This window comes from Pezoporus wallicus, unplaced genomic scaffold, assembly GCF_028554395.1.
Source record: "Pezoporus wallicus isolate ANWC-B61680 ecotype Strahan unplaced genomic scaffold, APGP_CSIRO_Pwel_v1 scaffold_7736, whole genome shotgun sequence".
NCBI classification, from domain to species: Eukaryota; Metazoa; Chordata; class Aves; order Psittaciformes; family Psittacidae; genus Pezoporus; species Pezoporus wallicus.
The window spans coordinates 1,998,320-2,019,248 of record NW_026636574.1 but is presented as its reverse complement, the minus strand read 5'-3'; the positions used below and the strand labels follow the sequence as shown (position 1 = coordinate 2,019,248).

At 49.6% G+C, this 20,929-nt stretch overlaps 3 protein-coding genes across 3 annotated transcripts in view; 2 read left to right on the top strand and 1 right to left on the bottom strand.

Moving 5' to 3' along the window:
* Window positions 1-3,691, top strand: part of LOC130594701 (adenosine receptor A3-like) — a 161,693-nt gene extending 158,002 nt beyond the window's left edge. The window contains exon 2 of the transcript XR_008971144.1: window positions 3,611-3,691. The gene's annotated coding sequence lies outside the window, so the exon portion shown is untranslated. The remainder of the gene's footprint in view (window positions 1-3,610) is intronic.
* Window positions 3,692-5,938: 2,247 nt separating this feature from the next.
* GUCA1A (guanylate cyclase activator 1A) lies at window positions 5,939-9,527 on the top strand. The gene is made up of 4 exons (XM_057400589.1): window positions 5,939-6,400; window positions 8,182-8,331; window positions 8,868-8,958; window positions 9,298-9,527. Exons 1-4 carry the CDS (start codon window positions 6,203-6,205, stop codon window positions 9,456-9,458), a joined length of 600 nt encoding a protein of 199 aa, XP_057256572.1. The 5' UTR covers window positions 5,939-6,202; the 3' UTR covers window positions 9,459-9,527.
* Window positions 9,528-14,206: 4,679 nt separating this feature from the next.
* Window positions 14,207-19,241, bottom strand: GUCA1B (guanylate cyclase activator 1B). The gene is made up of 4 exons (XM_057400587.1): window positions 18,952-19,241; window positions 16,884-17,033; window positions 15,422-15,536; window positions 14,207-14,803 (listed from the first exon to the last, which is right to left on the bottom strand). The coding sequence occupies exons 1-4, from the start codon at window positions 19,153-19,155 to the stop codon at window positions 14,676-14,678; spliced, it is 597 nt and encodes a 198-aa protein (XP_057256570.1). The 5' UTR covers window positions 19,156-19,241; the 3' UTR covers window positions 14,207-14,675.
* Window positions 19,242-20,929: the final 1,688 nt, after the last annotated feature.

Sequence of the window (20,929 nt, the reverse complement as noted above, 5' to 3'; positions counted from 1 at the left end):
CAGGACATATGTGCTTGCTGATATTCAGTCTTTGAGTGACCAAACTGAGCAGGATACACAGACAAAGTGAAGGGAAAGGGGAAAGAGAAAAGGAGCTATTTTAAGAAGAGAAGCCAATAAAATCCCACGGAACGAGAAAGCCTGGGCTCGTGAACGGCGGTGTCCTACGAAGTGTCATTGCACCAGGGACACATCAAAGGGGCTGCAGCGCCGCAGGGATGCTCTGCAGGAGGAGAAAGGTGTGATTCAGCCCTGGAGAACTGCTCTGCCCTGGGGCAGGGGGGACTCCGGAGCAGCTCCATGGCTGTGAGCTGTACCCGAGCCACCAGCAGCGATGGCTGAGCCTCACCCTGGGTGGTGCGCGTTGGAAAACACACTCCTCACAACAGGAAGGGATGAGTGTTCCAAGGTGAATTTATTATCGCAGTGAACACAGGAGCTCATGTGCACCCTCCTGTCTGTTCCAGATGAAAAACGTTTGCTCTTTACCTTCCTCCTCCTAATAAAGCACAGACCTCACCCCGGGAGACCAGGGAAAGCCCAGGGCTTGCAAGAGCAGCACGGAAGGTTTGCTTTTGGCAAAGCATGCATGTGAAAGGGGCAGCAAAGATGCCCAGCGTGGCGGTACGGCTGCTATTTTAAGGGAGGACAAGTGCCACTCTCCTATCTCCATTGAGGCCACACAGCTAAAGGTGGGCCGAGCACAGAGCTCGGGAAAGCACTTGGAAGATCGCCATCGGATTTTATGGCATAGAAATAGCCATGTGAGCTCTGCTGTGATGGAACACGCCACAGTGTGAGGCTGCCTTTGATCCTATTACAAGTAAACACCCCAGAACAATCTGCTTTTGCATCAGCGTGAGGAGCAGCACTCTGCAGATGCACAGGGTGCATCCGCAGGTGTGTGAAGCGCTTGTGTGGTGCGGATCCTCATCCAGACCCGGGGAGGGATGGGAGGAGAAACCCTCCGGCCATGGACGGGCAGCAGCGGTGGCTCCCGTTGGATGCAATCCCTCCCTTGTCCCATAGGAGAAGCAGCTCCCTCCTCATCTCCGTGGCTGAGCCCCTGTGCTCCCCAGCACGCCGGGCCCGAGCAGCCCTGCTCAGCCTGGGTCCCACTGTGACAGCTCCCACCCTCATGGTCACAATGGCTCCGATGGTCACAATGGTCCCAATGGCCCCAGCAGCCGCGGCAGCGCTGCCTCCAGCTCCAGCACTGACAGCCCCGTGTGCCGGGGTCCCTGTGTGCGGGTCCTCAGCAGGGAGATGGCCTCGCAGGTGGGAGCTCACGGCTTGGCAGGAGGGATTCCTGCTTTCCCCATCCCCTTCCCATGGGCGGCCGGGACGGAAGGGTCCTGGTGGTGCTGGTGTGATGCCTCATCCCTGCCCTGCTGCATCACCATCATCTGTGGAGAACTCAGAGCAAACCCTGTGTGACAGACCTGGGATGGCTCCATAGGGACAAGCGCAGGATCAGGGTTCTCTTGCTGCAGGGCAAGGGGGGTGGCAGAAGCACAGGGCAGGACGGGCAGGGGAACCCTCATCTAGAATGGATGTCTGAACCCTTGGTGATCCCTTGATTTACTGAAATCGTTGTTCTCTCTGTGACCCCACCTGTGAGGATGTTCCTTGAGAAACAACAGGCAGTTTAGCAGGGATTAGGGATCTCTAAACACATAACTGGACGCAATAGGATTATGTGGGATTCTTCATTCAGCCACTGAGCTCTGGCAGTGCCATAAATAGCACCGAGGACATTGAGCTGATGCTTCCCCTCAAAGACAGGGATCACGTAAGCAGATGCACTCCCCCAGCAAGGAGGATGTTTCTGCACCCTTAGGTGCCCCAAGGGATGAGCAGCAACACCCGGGGCAGCTGAACCCCATCACGAGAGTGCTTCACAAGGCACGGTACCCTGCCTGTCACTGGGAACGGCTGTCAGCCCCTATCACCGACTGCGTGCAAGGCTTGCACACCTCAAAAGCATCCACATGACTTAGCAGTTGGGTTTTCAAAGCAGCCACGGCCTCTGCTCCCCACCCCAACTGCACTGCTTTAATAACACGAACGCCTCCCTGCTGGGTGGACGCACCTGCAGTCGTGTGCGTACTTGTCTCTTATCTTCCGAAGCGAGAAAGGCCACGAGCTATAATCATGCACACATGTGAACGGGATCGTTTCTGAGCAAATCCGTGTTCGGGGCAGGGCCACGCAAACCACACTGAAATGATGGTCATGGTACAAACTGTGCTCTTCAGGAGCCAAAATCCATCTCTTTAAGTGGAGAAAATGGGGGTAAAGTGTTTAAGTGCTGGATGAAATAATGCTTGTCCTGAGCTCCAGCAATGGAACCTTGCGAGCATCTGGCAAATGAAATGGGGAAATGGGTAGCAAAAAAAAGGTGATGAGCCCATGGGGATGGGGGCATTTCCCTCGAAGGGGATTTCTAAACAGTTTGCTGGTGTCCCCCTCCTAACAGGTTTAGGAGGCAGTGCTCAGAGCACAGGATCAGAAATAGAGCACCCGGTAAGCCAGGGCGTCACGGAAACTAGGAAACCTCTTTAGTGGGTTAAAAATAAAGGCAGACAGCAAAGCGTTTATTTAGGACGCCCAGGAGTAAAGCAGTTAATTGCTGGGGAAGAGCCAGTTTCCATTAGCACGGAGGAGTCATCAATGAACACAAGATAACTGAGTCATGGTTAAATAACAGCAGCACAAACAGCTGCTCAGTCAAGCAGAGCCTTGGAGCAGCCAGGGGTGACAGCTCAGCCCCATGTGTGTCTTGGGGCACACGTCCACACCGCCTCCTCTGCAGAGGGGGGATGTAAATGCACAGTGAAGCCGGTGATGGACCGAGGACCACAGGGGCAGCTCGTGCATAGGGCTGGTGGCATTGGCTTTGCCCCAGGACTTCAGCAACGTGACCCAGCTGGTGGTGGGGAAGAGCTTTGCCTGTTATCAACAACCCAGATTTTCCCTGCACATCCCCAGGAGGGCGAAACCCACTTAGAGATTTGGGAAGAGCAGTGAGCACAGCAGCACAAGGCGCAGGGTGGTGGTAGGCACCCACAGGGTGACCCGGAGGCTGCTGAGCTGATGCCCCAGGCTGTGTTTGCAAAGGATAGCGTTATGGTTCCGTCACCACTGATACATCCCATTGCGTCTTGTGGGTCAGATGGGGTTGGACCATCTTCATGGCTGGTTTGCCATAGCTGTGGTTAGGTGCAGGCTTTACAAGGAACAGGTACCGCTGTCATTTATAGCTGTCACGGTTGAGATCTCCATCTGGGACTGGGGTTCCTTGTGCCAAACACAGAAAGGAATTGCATCCTCCAAAAGAGGTGGAAGGGGGAGCCAGGTCAGACTGACAGCAGGGACATCAGAAGCTGGGTAGCACTTTATATTCACTCTGCCCTGTTACAAATAACCAGTCAAGAGAGAATCAAGTGCTTTGAGTCTTGCCATGGGCATTTCTCACTATGATTTCCTTCATTTCCACTAAGCCTTTTCTGTGTTTCCAGTGCATCATTTGATTTTAAACTCACTTTAAGCACTTTGAGCAACGCCACCTTTGATTTTTAGCTAAAGAAAGGGCAGTGTTCAAGGCCAGGTTGGCTAGGGTTTGAAGCAACCTGCACTAGTGGAAGGTGTCCCTGCTCATGGCAGGGATTGGAACTGGATGAGCTTTAAGGTCCCTTCAACACAAACCAGGCTGTGACTCTATGAAATGGAAATAGCTGCCTTCTCTGCATTTACACTGCCTACTGACTGCCTTTGCAATGGGTGCAAGCAGGCTGGTATTCCATAAGCTCTGCTGGTTTGCTTAACTTGCTGCTTTTTGGTTACTAGTACAGGGGCCTTCTGCCCTGGTGAGGAGAGCAAAGTGTGCGGTCAATTGCAGTGCGTTTGTCTGGTTCTTTTGCCCCATAGAGGACTCAGCCACCAGAAGCCCCCGGCAAAGACCACAAGAGACCAAAGGGAACAGAGGAGACCAAAGAGAAGCAGGATGCCTCCCACTCGCCGCCCATCCCAAAGAGCCAGCCCCCTCCAGCACAGCCCCACAGGGCCCGGCCTTTGGCTGCCCACTGCATTCCTTTTGTCGCCCATTATGGGAACCGTCAGCCCAATTCCTTCCATTTTCTCTTCTACCAATCCACTTGCTCCAACTCGTACAGCCCCTTCTCCACGGCGCAGAAGGCAACGTGCGGGTACCGCTTCCACCGCGACACCGATCACACCAGGAAGGTGATGGATGTCCCGAGTGCAAACGTTGTGAAATGGAGACCCATCCGGGGCAAAAAGCCCCAGGGAAACCCAATAAATCCCAAGGAATGAAAGCAGTGATGTGTTCTGGTGTGACTTCAGCTTCCCGCTGGGTGTCTGAGCCACAACCAGGGAGCACCGCAATGGCTGGTGAAGCTGTCACTGCTCCTCAGACAAACGTGCAGGGTGGGTTTTGCTCTCAAATCCTAGCCCTGTTTGTCCTGTCATTTGTTGCTACCAGCTTACGTGGAGGCAGTGTGTGAATGGTGACCCAGCCAGGCCCATCTGCACAAGGAACCTGGCTTCTGCTCGTGCTTTGGAAGGACTTCTTCATTCACCAGGCTTTCCCCAGACACAGGCAAAGCGTTGTCCTTTGTGAATGGAAAAGCGTGTTTCATTTGTGGTGCTCAGAAAAGAGATGCTAATTGGAGCTGAAATGGCGGGGGTACGTGCCTGCAGCTCTCCTCAGAATGCAGCATGAAATATCTAAGGCAGAAGCTCTTCCCTGTGAGCGTGGTGAGGGATTCTGATCCTGGGCAACTGGATGCACCGCTAGCAAGTACCTGAAGGAGCTGCTGAGCCTGCATCCACATTTAATACCCAACCTTTCTGCTATTAATGAATGTCTCAGTACTGCAACCCTTCTGTGTGCCACAGGACGGGCTATCCCAGCCACATCCCTTTGGCAGTGGGTCAGGGTCCAGGGCACCCACTAAAGCACCACTTTGCTCGCAGAGCTGTGCCTGTTGCTGCTGGCCAGTGTAGGATTAGCACTTCCCAAGCTAATTCCTTCTTTGTAACTGTTTTACACTTGCAGAGCGCCACTTGCTTTAGCAGAGTTACTCCTAATTTGCAATACTGAGCTCTGCAACACATAAAAGCTGGGCTTTTTGTCTTAAAGTTATATACATGGACACAAAAGTAAGTGTTACAGGACAGACTCTCTGCAGGTTGAGATCCAGTTGTCACATCCATCTTATTACTAGTGGATGATCTGGTCCATGCTACTTTATCTCCCAGTCCTTCCCTGAGTGCTGTGCATCAGGGTAAAACCAGCACTGGTTGTGGTCATATTTACATGGTAATTCATCATAAATGAAAATCAAAGCTGCATTCAACAGCACTTGCATCAGCTGAGTGCTGGTAACATGGGATGTGCCGTGTCCAGCACTGAAGAGATAGAGCACAGGGCCCCATCAGCTGGGAGGAATGAGAGCTTCCCTGGGAGAGGATCATCACAGCGTGTGGTGTCTGCATTTAGAGCACTTAAAGCTTTACCAGTCAAAGCAATTATGTTCCTATGTTGGTGCCAGCACACCAAATTTACCCTCATGCAGCAGCTCTTACAGGAGAGGACATGGTGCCTCCCCCTTCCTGAATTTCAGGCTCGGACTGGAAATCCTCCAGGCAGAGGAGACCAAACCTCAGTAGCAGCACTTCCGAGTGGTTCTTCTCTTTCTTCTCGCTCTGATTTTGGTCCAAAAGGTATTACTTACGTGACCCCCCCCCCCCCCCAAATCATAAATGAGGTGGATTAGGAGATTACATCATCTCAGAGAAAATTCCACCCTCGTAATCCCCTGCTGGGCCTGTAATCTGCAAGACTTGCCCATTTTACCTCCTTTCTATTTTAACCCTCAACTCTTAATGCCTGGCAGGAGCCCATCGCCCCCCTGCGCCTCATTGGCCGCCGGGGAGGGATTTGCTGGGTACTTAAATGCCACCCTCTTGTCCAAAGAGGATTTTGTGCTTTGGAGTTTCCCTGGGGAGAGGTGGCTTTTGCCTCCATCACCCACACACAGGCAGCTGGGTTCTTCCCAACGAGTGATCCCTGCAGCGCACCGACACCGAGACTCTAAAGGCAAGAAGCAGAAGTCAAGAGAAAGCCCTCAAATTCCACCTCAAAACACCCATTGCTTTGGCTGCAAAGTGAGCCGAGATGGGGAACATGGACGGGAAATCCGTGGAGGAGCTGAGCACCACCGAGTGCCACCAGTGGTATAAGAAGTTCATGACGGAGTGTCCTTCGGGCCAGCTCACCCTCTATGAGTTCAAGCAGTTCTTTGGCTTAAAAAACCTGAGTCCTGCTGCCAACAAATACGTTGAGCAAATGTTTGAGACGTTTGACTTTAACAAGGTAAATATCGTCCTCCCCGCTCAGCCTGGGCAGGGCTCGGCTCTGGGTGTGATGTGCATGGGGGGTACGTGGGTGTATGTGGGATGGATGTCCCTGTGCGTGGCAAAGGGCTTGGAACAAGAGGATCTTAAAGTCCTTTCCAACCCTAACTGCGCTAGGACTCTGTGTGTGTCACTGTGGATGGTCTGATTCTCTTTGGCATCATAAATGATAGGTATGTACAGTGAAAAATGGCAGCAAAACCTCCCCATTTACTGCCTGCTCTGGGAGAAATAAGATTTGGCCCTGAGCTGATGTTTTCCTTTTAAATGACTCAAATAGTTTGGTTTTATCTGTGTCTGTGATCCGTTTCCAATGAGGTGCCCTTTAACCCTCATATATCGAGTGTTGTGACAGAGGAAGAAGCGAGTGGGGTGAGAACAAGTGCTGCATTCATGCAGAAACAGAGAGTTCCCAAGCGTGGCACGAGCTCTGCTTTGCAGAACAGACCTGGTTTGGTTTTCCATTGTTTTAAGTTATAGATGGACTAGAGTTTCATTGCTTTTATTACATGTGCTCAGTCCCATACAGTAAGGAGCTCAGGCCTTTTGTTGCCCATGGAAAGGCTTTGCATCTCAGGCTGTGGCTGTGCTGCATCCCTGGAGCAGGGTAGTCCCAAAGCACCTGCACGAGATTGGGAATGCTGTTTTCCCAGCTCTGGAGCCAGGTGAGAGAAGCAGATGGATGCTGTGACTCCAAGGGGAAGAAACATCCAGGGCCTTGGAGCAAGCTGCTCTAGTGGAAGGTGTCCCTGCCCGTGACAGGGGTTGGAGCTGGATGAGCTTTAAGGTCCATTCCAGCCCAAACCATTCATGATTCTATGATTCTATGTTTAAGCCTTTACCTTGCTCACTGCCCCGTGTTTGAACGCCTGCCTGAAAAAGGAATTGATGCACAGGAAATCCTGCTGGGAATGGGGCTTAGTATCAATTTATACCTAATCCGGCACCTGCAGCAGCAGGATAAAGCAGATGATCTATTCCTGAACAGGCCTTGATGGCTTTTCTCATTGACAAAACGCTGGCTTATTCTCTATTGATGACTGCCCATGGTTTGTAGTGTCTATCATTTTCCTTCAAAGCGCTCTCTATCCCAATGGTTTGTGCCATCAAAATGCTCTGTGGCACTTTAGCAAGCACCCTAGAAGCTGTGAACATCACAGGGTGGTGGCATTGGTGCCAATGGTACCATAACCCGGCCTGGGAGCCGTCTGTGGGTCCAGCTGAACGTCTCTGAATGCTGTGGTGTGAGCTGGTGCTCGGCAAACACCGGGGAGGAAAGTCAAAGATAAAAGTATTTGTGCTTTCGAGGTAACAGAGTGAAGCAGACACACAAATGGCACAGGGACAGAGCAGCTCCTTCCCAAAACACTGGGGGAATTCCTGAGCTCATTCCTCTCTTGAAGCTTTGCATGGGAGAAAAAAGCAGCGGAAAAGAGCTGTAAAGGATAACATCAGGTAATCCATCAGGGTTCATCTGTGTAAACCTGCTCCTCTTTGACCTCTGAATTACCACTGCTTTGCATAGGCTCCTTCCGCTCAGGCTGGCTTTGAAGGTTAGTCTAAGCCATGTGCACCCACTGAGTTTGGTTGTTATCAACACATAACAGCCCTGTGTGGATTAACAGAGCCCTCAGCACATGGAGTCTTCCAGTGGGGACATCCATAAACTGGCCAGGAAAATCTCTTCCTGCCTGACTCTTTGCTTCGAGTCTCGTTCAGATTCTACCCTTCTGCTTCCAGGACGGCTACATAGATTTTATGGAGTACGTGGCAGCTCTGAGTCTGGTCCTCAAAGGGAAGGTGGATCAGAAGCTGCGGTGGTACTTCAAGCTCTACGATGTGGATGGGAACGGCTGCATTGACCGGGGAGAGCTGCTGAACATCATCAAGGTGAGCGGCTCAGCCTTTCCCATTCCTATCACCCACAAGGGTCCTTGGATGCAGGTACATAGAAAGGCTGCAACAGGAATGTTCCAACCCAAAGGACACCTCCCTGGTAAATGAACAGGCAGTGGCCAAACCTGCTGCGTGTCCTCTGCCAGTCCCACCGGCCTGGCCGCCCTGCCTCAAGCACCCCACTCCGGCACGCTCAGCCCCACAGCAAGCCCTTGTCTCCCCATCGCAGGCTGTTTAAGCACGTCCACTGCAACCCAGGCTGAGATAAGCACTTCGATTTAATCGCAGGATTTGCAGAGGTGGACGGCTCCTGGCTTATCCCAGTGCGGGCGCTTAATCTTTTAATGCATTGATTGCCTTTTTAAGGGATTTTAATCTCTGGGTTTTTTAGCAAGGATTTATTCCTTTCAGAACTAACTGCCTGCATCAAAGCTTTGGTCTCTCACATCTGGTCACTCAGCTGCTGGTACCCACCGGTACACAAACCTCACAACACTCGGTAGTTATCCTGTGTCCTTCTTCCCCTCCAGGCTATTCGAGCCATCAACCGGTGCAACGAAACGATGACGGCTGAGGAATTCACAAACATGGTGTTTGACAAAATCGACATCAATGGAGATGGTGAGGAACTTCCTTACGCAAAGCCAAATCCTGCTCCCAGCTTCCCCCTGCCCTGCAGGCCACAGCAATTCCAGATGCTGGATGGCCCAAAACACCAGGATGTGGAAGAGAGCAGCTCCCCATGAGGGTTTAACTCATCCCCTCCGTGGGCTGGAGCCACTGCAAACTGTCCCTTGTTGTACTGGCAGGATTTAGCTGGGATGGGGTTTGGGGGGTACGACACAGACCTGGGACACCAGGAAGGACCCCGTGTTATGGTCCATGTAACTCCAGGGGGGCTGCAGTGGGAGCAGAGAGGCTGCAGGGCTGAACAGACCTTTTCCCACTGTGCTCCTGCAGGCGAGCTTTCCCTGGAAGAGTTCATGGAGGGCGTGCAGAAGGATGAAGTGCTGCTCGACATCCTCACCCGCAGCCTGGACCTGACACACATCGTCCGGTTGATCCAGAACGATGGGAAGAACCCGCACGAGCCGCAGCAGGAGGCAGAGGCTGCCCAATAGGCTCCTGGGATGCCTTCCCTTCGTCCCTGCTTCCCTCCCTTTGCATCCTTAAAACAAATGTGTTTGTGGGAGCTGCCCCAGCACCAGTGCAGCCAGCGATAGACTATAGGGACCAGGGTCTGCTCCTAAGCTACCGCTCCCCTGGCACATGGCTCAGGGGAGTCTGGGGCTCTGCCTTGGTCCTGCCCAGTGCAGCAGTGAAGAGGGGTGCTGTGATGGCAGCTCACCGTGCTGGAAGCACACATCTCCCCCCAGGACTGCCAGTGGGACCTCTTGTGTGATGCAGGGACACAATGCACCAAGAGAGCCTCACACCAAGCAGCGGCCAACACCAGCATCTGCAGGGGATGAACCCCAGGGCTGCCAGCACTGAAAGGAGGTCCCCAAAGGACACACGTATGAAACCTGCACAGCAGACCCGAACCTTCTCTCTCCATGCACATTTCCAGAGCACAAGATCAGCATTTTTAGCCGTTGCTGCTTTCATTTGCTATTATTCTGTTAGCAATCGTTAATGATCATGTAAGATCATTGCCCAAGGAGGTTGTGAATGCTCCATCCTTGGCAGTGTTCAAGGCCAGGTTGGACAAAGCCTTGGGTGGCATGGTTTAGTGTGAGGTGTCCCTGCCCATGGTAGGGGAGTTGGAATGAGATGATCTTAAGGTCCTTTCCAACCGTAACTCTTCCATGATTCTATGATTCTAAGAGAAAACCACCTATGAGCTAGAAAAAGGGGAGTGGTGAATGCAGTGGCTCCTCTTTGTTTTTAAAGCATTAAAAACACAGAATGGTGCCTTTTTTGAACAACTATCTGAACTTTCAGGGCATGCTATTAGATCTTAGGCAGAAACTGTTCCCTGTGAGGGTGCTGAGGCGCTGGCACAGGGTGCCCAGAGAAGCTGTGGCTGCCCCATCCCCGGCAGTGTTCAAGGCCAGGTTGGACACAGGGGCTTGGAGCAAGCTGCTCCAGTGGAAGGGGTCCCTGCCTATGGCAAGGGGTTGGAAGTGGATGAGCTTTCAAATGCCTTCCAACCCAAACCAGGCTGGGATTCAGTATTTCTGTTTGGAATACCTGGAAGGGCTGCGATGGCGGTAACCTGAGAGGGGAAAAAGCTGTGCCCGTTTGTAGGAAGATTCCTGCGTGTCTCCTCAGCTGCACAACAAAACCTCTCCTCCAAGTTACGCTCTGTGGCACCCTCGAGTGGTTTTAACGACAACGGCAGCAAACTGCACGCAGTCTGAAGGGCTGTGCTGCTAGAGATGGACCAGACACCATGTCCGCACCATGAGCATCCGCAAGCACCTGAGTATTCCTGAGCAGGCAATGGGTACCATCCATGGCACAGTGGGCTCAGGGACCGTCCCCTGTGGAATAAACCCCAGTCACCCCTTATTAAAGCATCCTGGGCACAGGAATCTTATCTCCCGGTGCTGATAACCAGTGCCAGGAGCAGGGGCTGTGCCCAGGACCCAGCACACGCACAAGGAGGTTGTGAGAGCAGCAGCCTCAGCCCCACACCAAGCTGGGGTTGTGCCTTGGCTGCTCCTCGAGAGGGATTTCCTCACCTCATATGAGGCAATACAGGACACCAGGAAGGAGCTCCTGGCTAGATGAAAGTTGTTATTTGGCATTGGATGCTTGCAATTCATAAGCAACTTTCTGACCATTTTTCCTGGGCATCTTTTTCATTTGACTGTGTTTCACCATGAAGCTTTTGTAGTGCCATTCTCATAGCGCACTAATAAAGCTGTTTGACAAGGCTCTTGCAGGTTGTGCTTTTTCTCCCTCAGTCAATCGTTCTGCTTCCAGCAGGACACATTTGCTGTCTCATGCAAGTGCAGAAACCTTTGTTTTGGCATCATGAAGCTGCCAGAGGGGAGACTGAGCTGAGCTCTTAGGCAGAAGCTCTTCCCTGTGAGGGTGCTGAGGCGCTGGCACAGGGTGCCCAGAGAAGCTGTGGCTGCCCCATCCCTGGCAGTGTCCAAGGCCAGGTTGGACACAGGGGCTTGGAGCAAGCTGCTCCAGTGGAAGGGGTCCCTGCCCGTGGCAGCGGTTGGAGCTGGAGGAGCTTTAAGGTCCCTTCCAACCCAAACCATTCTGTGATTCTAAATAGAGGGTATTTAAGGGGGATGTGTTTGAGATACTTTCTAAATTTGAGGTGCACTTCCCTTTGAAGGGGAGGAGGAAAGTCATCTTTTCCCATCCTGCCAGACCTGAGCACAGGTACGGTGAGGAAACGAGTGTGGTGAGACCACAAGAAGTCCCTATAGTGACCAGCAAGGGGCTGTGTAAGTCCTGGCATGGCCGTTCAGTTCAACATGACATGGGAAGCTGCACATGGGTGCTTTGGGAATGACCCAGACACAAACCTTACCCCTGGGCAGCCACCAAGCCCCAGCTATCCATGGGTGAAGCTCCCCTCTGAGAGCATAGGCAAATAAAGAGCATGCAAAGCAGAGCTCTGTGCTTCCCCCAGGAATATCCCAGAGCATCCCAAGATAAGATTCCTGCTGCTCCCTGGTGCCTCTCCCCACCAGCCTCCTTCAACAGCAGCCTCACCTTCAGCTTTCTTACCTGATTATTCCATCTTCAATCCTGCCCACCTTCAGAGGCATCAAACGTCAGAGCAGATGGTAGAAGCTCAGGAACATCACATGGCATTTGCCTTTTCCAAGCCATCCTATCTCCCAATTTAGACCCCAAGGAAATCCGATCAGTCAAATCCAATCCTAGCTGGGCTGTAAGTCTGGAAAATGGATTATGCAAAAGGTCTGACATCAACAGCTTGATGTGAACGTTGCACTGAGTTTGGGAGGAGATCAAAGCGTTTATACCTATGGGTTTAAAAATAGGACTAAAACTAAAGCACCTTGTGATTTCTTGACAAAAGATTACACAACTGATAATAGGAATGATTTTCCACTGGGTTATGCCAGCACTAACACAGGCCTTATCCAACACAGGCCTTATTCACCATGGGCATTGCCACCATCCTGGGGCTTTCCAGGCCAGCGGAGATAGAACCATCCCACTACCACGTCCAGTGCTTTGAGTCCTAAATGCTTCGAGGTTCCTGCTTCAGTCTTGGCAGGATTAGAACAGGCATTGTCTTCTCCACCTGGTAGCTGTCTTACCCAGGTTAGCTGTTACACTTAACACCTCCTTAAATTCATTAAGTCAGTTCTAAAGACGCTGCTTTTGGTCATACTCAGGTCTTTGCCTCCATTCTGAGTGAAAACAAATACTCCAAACCAAGCAGAACTTTCATACACAATTCCTTTATTAAATCCATGTGTTACAAAACTTCTACCACCAACCGTCCAAGTGCTCAGTGTTAGGATGCCCTCTACCACCCCAACAGAGGACTGCTGGTGCGGGGGGCACCCAACAGCTCCTTCCTCTGCCTGATGCGACCAAGCGAACAGAGTAAGAGAACTGAAAGCCTTGAAGTAAACCTGCACAACGCAGCTATAGTCACTAAGCATCCACGTAAGGGTTGTGTGAGCAGCAGTGTGTTAGGTTGGTCGAGAGGCTGAAATTTAAGGAAGTAGAGATTTGCATCCTCCCACGAAAACATTTGTTGGAAAACAAGCTGGAAAACCAGTGAAGAGAATTTCTCTTCCAGGCAAGCGAGATCTTCTCTTCTTCTCAGGTCAGAAGTCAGGTTTTTCTTCCAGCTCTTTGGCTGTTCAGCTATTGACCTGAATGAGCTTTAAACAGCTGCCTTACAGCAGCATAAACTGGAAGTCTAATGAGCTTTGATAAGCGAGCATGCCACAAGCTGGCGTGTATTTCCAGAGCACTCTTCAAAAGGCCATTTAGACATGGAAATGTGCATCTGAACTCTAGCAGTGATTGTGTCTTATCCCTATGGATCCCTCATATTCCTGAGTTTGTTCCATTGGTTAAATTGCCAGGACAAAGCAGCAAGCTAACCAACTAATGAAAGATAATACAGTCAGAAAGGCCACAAAAAAGGGATTGCAAATCTTTTCATGGGTATGAGCTGGCCCACTGATCCCATGGGAAAATTAAGCCACAAAAACTCGTGTTATTTTCTTGCTAACAACTAAGGTGAACAAAAACTTTGTTTCAACCCAAACTCTCTTTCCACATAGATGTATATATGTAGGAATATGGGATAGAATAGCAGCTCAGCCTACAACTGTGCAAACTTTATACCTATATCCCGTGGCTAAATTAAGTCCAGTGTAAAACCACTGTACCACTTTAGTAACTCGGATTCTGTCACTTGCTCCATCCTGTGGTCCTGCTGATAAAGCAGCACCAATCCTCTCACTGCAGAGAGCAAAACTCTGCTCTTCCCTTCTCTCTCCTTCCACTCAAAACTTGTCCCAGTGCAGTGAAAGTCCTGGAGCTCCTCAAGCTCATTCAGTCTTCACAGGGCAGGGAAAGCTGTTTAGAGTGATGATGCAGGTGAGAAACAGGGGCTCAAAAGGACCAGAACCACACTTGTGCAAGTCTGACCTCTACAAGTGGCTGTCAAGAAGAGGTACATTTTCTATTGCTGCTCAGTGTTTGGAAATAGCTTTTTTCCAGCCACACAGAACCCAGGTCTCTGAACAGGAAGAAGCAGCAGAGTCTGGTCCCCAGGAGGGAGATGCAAGATGGAGTTACTGCTCCACCTCCCAGCCCACACCTTGTTTTCCTCAACTGTATATTGGCCTGGCTCTGCTTATAATCCAGTTCTCACACTTGAGAGTCATTTGTTGGTGTTCAATATCTTACATTAGCAGTACAGTCTACTAAACATACATATAGACATCCTGGATGTATGAAGACTGCCAGACCACCTCTTCTGCTGTTACTTTGGGGTTGATGTGTTTGTGTCTCACAGGCATGAATGATGCCAACACTAGTCTGCACTGGAGACAGTACCACTGTCACTTCCCAATCCCATCTGTTCTCAGGCTAAAACCCTGCTCAGGATCCACTACAGGAAGCCACAAAGTCTGTCCCTTGGGGTGCAACCAAAAACCACAGCTGGCAAACATGGTATTCTGTACATAGACTGACTTATTCATGGGGTACCTGCAGCACATGGGTTTTAGATTGAGATAGGGCTTCTTAAACCACTGAAGTTTTCATCTGGATGCTGAGACTGTATTAAAAAGGAAAACCACTACCACCCTAGAGCAAGAGAGCCACAGTTGTAGTCAGCATCACATTTTCAGCTGTATCAAACCTGAATTTTCTCAAAACAAAGCACTCTTTCTCCTCTGCTCCAAGATCCATCCCCCAGGGTTTACATCCATTTGTAACATCTTCATCACCCACTTGTCTTTCCTGGCCCCATCAATGAACTCATCAAGAGACAGCTGCCCTGTGTATGAGATGAGGGGAACAAGATGGGGAGACAAAACGTGACCAGTAAGACAAGAAGAGGAAGGCAGGAAAGAAATCCATCTATGTTTCAGAAAATATGCTAACAAGACAAAAGCTGTACTTCATTTCCTCATGCACATCAGCCCAGCTAGCTGACAGAGAAACCACCAGGCTGGAACCCAATGCATTCACACCTACCCCAGCCCATCAGCTAACATGAAACGCTGCATTAGCTTACACATGCTCTTCAGGAGGACTGCAAGTCTGATCCTGCAAGCTCCAATTTGCCTAGAGCTACTGTCTTTACTCAAGGTATTTGTGCTGGGACTGGGACCTACACTCTGGCTGCTGAAGGCTTTCAGAGGATGTGTGTGGCATCAAAATCCAGCCAAAATAGTGTATTATACATATATATAATCCTCTGTATTATGCATAATTATTTTGTCCTGCTGCACCAACTTCCCCCTGATTCCAACAAGCAAAGCAGAACCAAACCCAGTGTGTCTGAGTAACATAACAGCCCTAAGTGATTTCTTGATAGATGGAATTAAAGTAGCCTGCCCAGCACAGATAACTTCATTACACATGAATGCAATCTGAGCCATCCATCACTTACCATCCCCGTTCTCATCCACTAACTGAAATATCCTGTCCACAACCTCCTCTGGCGTGAGCAATGGCGTCCTCTCCTCCACCTCTGACCGACACACTTTCTTCAGCTTGTAGATGGACTGAAAAGAAGTTCACAGATTAGAAGGACTGGAAAATGAAAAGCAGTGAACTCCATTATCCCCCCAGCAGCGTAAAGGTCTTATACAAAGGCTGTGGTTTGAACCTCTCTGCAAAGACCTGTCACTCGACAGCCTCAGACCTTTAATGAAACCTCTGACCTTACGCTCACACACACTGTGGATTACTTCAGTTGCTCTTTGAAGCAACTGCACTCCCATTTTCCTTACACATCTTGGTCAGACCTCAGGGTTCCTTTGCAAAGAACAAGGAAAGGGTTTCACAGCTGGGAAAATCTGACTTTGGAGTATGACTTCTTAACATCTGAGGCCAGGCACATCTGGACTTACCCTGCCCTCTCCCCCCAAGGAACCCGCGCCCAAGGTGCAAGATCAAGCCTGCATTAGCACACATTTTGACCCACTTTGTCACTGGAAAGGGGCAGATTTTATCCATTCCTCCCATGACAACCACCTGCTCGTTATTAACTTCACTCCTTAGGCTGACAGGGTTTGTCTGAACTCTTAACAGAGAGGGGATTAGGAAGAGCCTAACACAGCTCGGGCCAATTCCTGGCTGACCTCAAAACTATAATTGAACCTGCCCCAGACACACACCCCAGATCCTCCTGGTGCTGCAGGTAACAAGCTGGTCACACCTTCTGGCCAAAAGGCTCTGTCCACAGACCCAGTTTCGGTTTTCACCTCGGGTATTTGATAACCATTGACTGAGCCTCATGGGTACTGCTGGGCAAGGGTCAGCATCTGCAGTCCAGCACAAGCACCAAGATACTTACCTAAGGACATTTGCCTTAAAATAAGAAGCCAGGTACCCTGTGTGTGACTGTCTGCTAAGCCCCGTGCCTCCTCTCACACAGTCACTAGTTACAGCTAAGTGCAGAACAACAGAACTCAATCACTGCAGGAGGGATTTCCGCACTGATTTGTGCCTCTCTATATCCTCACCAGCTACTAAAGCAGGAAACCTGACTCCTGTAACAGGCATGGGGTGAAACTCTCTTGTGCTGGTGACTGCAATGGATCTTGGTGTAAGAAGGATGAAAGGAAAGGCAGAGCAGAGATAGAGGAACTTCACAACAGCACCCAGATGCCTTGTTTCTGAGCAGCAGCAGAGCCAGGCTGCCTGCAGCGGGTAGAATGATTCCTCAGCCACCCCATGGGGCTCCATCAAACCACTGAGCATGTAACCCTTCCTCCAAGGTCAGGCAATTTCACTTCCTCACTACCCACAGCTGCCTTGAAACCTGATTATCACAAACCCCATGTACATCACTACATTGCCAAAGAACAGTGATTGCTTAAATGAGTGATGAGGCAATGCCTACTTACCTCCACAATTTCCAACAGCTCAGGTTTATCTATGCAGCCATTCCCATCCTTGTCATACACTTTGAATGTCCACCTCAGCTTGTGTTCCAGTTTTCCTCGTAAAACGAGATTCAAGGCAGCTACATATTCCAGAAAATCAATGGTATTATCCTGTCGAAACATGAAAGCAGCTGCTGAATGATACTTAACTGGGAATACTTGATATAAAACCGCTTACAAAACCTGGATTAAAACTGCCAAAAGATAATCTATGGGACAGCTATTTCACAGACCATTTGTGCCAGTTTGAGACCCCAGCGCCCCAAGGATGAGTCCATGAGGAGTGTGACACTGGAGAGGAAAGCAATTTGACACTGCAATAAGGGGGACATGCACCAGGACTCCAGAGATTGGTGATTTAAGTACCCCAACGACAGCACAGATTACATGGAGGACAGGGAGGCAGATGAGGATCAGTGCAGGAGGTAGTGACTTTTTGGGAAGGGCTTGCCATTCTCAGTGGCCTCAATTGCTTCATCACCAAGATCAACACCCAACCATCACCCCATTCCTCCATCCTTCTCCCCTTGTTTGATCTTGATCCAACTGAGGAAGACTTCAGCCTTGGAAGGGATGCAGAGCTCCCTCCACAGCATCCAGCAGACACCTCTCATGCAGATCAACACCATCCCCAGGGATGAGCCAGGGCCCCAAATCACTCTACAGCCTTCCCCACCCCATCAGCAAACCCCTAGGTCTGGGCTGTGCACCACCTTCCTGGCACTGAAATGCTCTGCAACAACACAGCCATGATGAAACACTGCTGCTACTGGACTTTGAAGGCCAGCAAGCATAAAGAAACAATTGAGCTTCTTACCATATTACTGATGGTCCTTCAGATGGTTAGGTCCTGCTTAACTGACTATATACCATGGGTACATTCAAGCAAAACCATGGGCCTAAGCCTAATTTGGTGTTCTTAAAACATACAAACACAAGCATCCCTTGGAAAGGGATTTTCAGACTCCTTAGAGCTGCTCCTCAAAATGGGACTTCACCTCCTGCCCACTGCTTGATCCACAACACTTCAGGCACAGCTTTCCGAACAGGGTTGGGACCAGGACCTTCAGTAACTTGCAGGAATCTGGGTTTGCCAACTTCAAATTCCAAGACCAGCCTGACCAGCCCACACCCTCCAGAGCTTTTCCTAATCCTTCCTGACAAACTGACTTTTGCTGCCTCTTTCATGTGATTCTGTCACTGGCTGCAAGGGAAGCTGAAGGGACATTGGTGTATTTGAGGTATGACAGACTTGTTGCCTCTTTTCCTGTAGTTAGACACAGCAAACCCTCTACTTTGAGCATGACCAAGAGCTCTGGGGGGGAAAAAAGGAGCAAGCATTGCTTGCCCATTTCAAGATGACACAAAAGCCATCAAATGACATTTGGTTTGAGTATCTAAAATAGCACAGGCTACTATGAGGTTCTTTTGCACCAGCATATGGGTATGCATGAACTGCTACTAAACCAGAAAGCCCACTTTTCCCAGGTGTCTGATAACAAACACAGCAATGGGAATTAAAACCAGAATGTCCCAATTGTTCAGCATTCCTTTGCTTTTGAGCAGCTAAAATCAATATTTTGTTACATGCCACCTGCTCATACCGCATATATACACTTCATCCAGTGTATAGCAAGCCTGAGTAGGACTTTCCTCTGTCTATAATTCCCCTTCTATCATAATAGAGATGCGTTCCTCATGTAACCATCTTGGCTATTTGAAGCTCTTTCAACACTGTCTCAAAAACTGGCTGCCTAAAGCTCATAGGATCAGGGAATGGTTCAGGTTGAAGGGACCTTAAAGCTCCTCCAGCTCCAACCCCTGCCACGGGCAGGGACCCCTTCCACTAGAGCAGCTTGCTCCAAGCCCCTGTGTCCAACCTGGCCTTGAGCACTGCCAGGGATGGGGCAGCCACAGCTTCTCTGGGCACCCTGTGCCAGCGCCTCAGCACCACCAAATCCAGGTCCAAAGAGCAGCAGAAAGACATGAATTATTAGATAAATAACTTCAAAACCTCCTCACCACTTACCCCATTCTTATCAAAAGCTCTGAACATGTTTTCAATGTACTCTGCTGCTTCACGGTTATCCTGGACCCCGAAGAACCGCTTGAATTCGTGCATGAAGAGGGTCCCACTGGGACATTCGACCACAAACTTCTTGTACCATTCCTGCAGTTCTGCAACATCAATCTCTGTTTGCTCCCCTTCAGCGTTGGTGAATTGCTGTCCCATTCTGCTCCGTAAAGCAAGATAAAAACAACCAAAGGAAAACCCTGCCAAAGCCTTTTGCTTGTCTCGTCCTTTTGTCACCTTTAGTTGCTTGCTCTTTGTCCTCTTGCTGTCTTGTGCCTTTACTTGATGGTAATATTGCCTTGCTGTTTCACCTTCTTTATGTTTTGCTTTCTTCTTCCTCTTTTCCTCCTAGTTTTCACCACCACAGCTTTGGGTGCTCACTTGGTGATCGTACAGTTGCTTCTCTGCCTTAGAGCAGTATAAAGCGTGGCATGAGGCATGTTTAAAAATAGCTAAGATCATTAGGAGATTCCCACTTATGAGCCACGGAGACCTTCAGATGTTCCAGGCTGTGCCCTATTTAGGGCCACAGCCCAGATGCTCAGGATCCTTCTGCACACTAATAGCTTCATGTCAAAGAACTTGAAAGCCAGGGTTCACTGCTGGGGCTTGTATAACCTTCTTGTTGGGGATACCCAGTGGTTCAGAGAAAAGGGACGTGGTATCAAACACCAACTACAGAAAGCAAGCCCTGAAAAATGAAGCACACAGCACTCACGTGAAGAAATCTGCTAATGGATAAAGTTAATTAAATGCCTACTATAGGCTTTTCTCTATATAAAGTGACCAAGAGAACAAGTAAATGCATGCAGCTATAAATACACGTCTCATTTCCACAATTCATTCATAAAACTCTCAGCTAAAAGAAACAGAATTATTTAATTTCTCTAATTTTTTAGACATTGAGCTATTCTTATTTTCCCTCCATGCCTTTAATTATTAACACACACCTCCTACTTACTCTTACTAACAAATATTGCTTGCTTCTACTTCAGAGCTCTACTCCAGCCTCTTTCCATGCCAAAGGAAGGCCCCAAGCCCCAAGCCCCAAGCCCCAAGCCCCAAGCCCCAAGCCCCAAGCCCCAAGCCCCAAGCCCCAAGCCCCAAGCCCCAAGCCCCAAGCCCCAAGCCCCAAGCCCCAAGCCCCCCCCTTACATACAACCTACTGTGCTTTGCTTTAGTTGCTAGAGCCACCAGCTTTTATCCATGTCATTCCAGGTGTTCAGAATTCAACCATTATCCATGTCAGCTGGAAGGAAATTGCCTGTAGCTATAAATGTGTCTGAGCCAGCCTGGCATCTGGATGGGATTCTTCCTTTAAGAGGATTGAAGCAGCATTGATAGGAAATAGTAGGCTCCCTGTTGCATTAATCCTTAGGCCCAAAGGTTTTATGCTGTTTGCTTCTTTAACAAACTGTACTTTTTTTAGTTACTTTGGGATGAAAAGCGTCTTACATGGATCAAATTTCAGTGTAAAACTTGATACTGCAGAACAGGGCAGTGATTCACGTCCTACAGTAGGAATAGGGTTTGCTCTGAATCTGCTTGCTTCTTTAACTCATCACTGGTAGTGCATGTGGCTGTGTGTGTAGATACAGATATGTAGTAAAGTATAAGTTTGCAGTTCTGTGTGTAAGCATACCCAGGCAATGCATGGTTTCATTTCAGAGTCTTAAGTGCTGTGCTACTTCTATCCTCCTTTTGCAAGCATGGAGTTGGATGGGAAGGACTAAAGCAGTTACTAAGAAGACTAAGGCTGCTCTCTTAACAGGAAGGTACATTTTAATCTTGTTTTAACAGGAGTACTGTTGGTCTTTGTGCCTTAAACAATGTAATGTAATGAATACACTCCATCCTTCCCTTTGTAAAGGTTTCAGCCTACACCTCTTAGATGACTTGTCTGCAGCAGAACAGCTTGAAATCTGGCTCATCA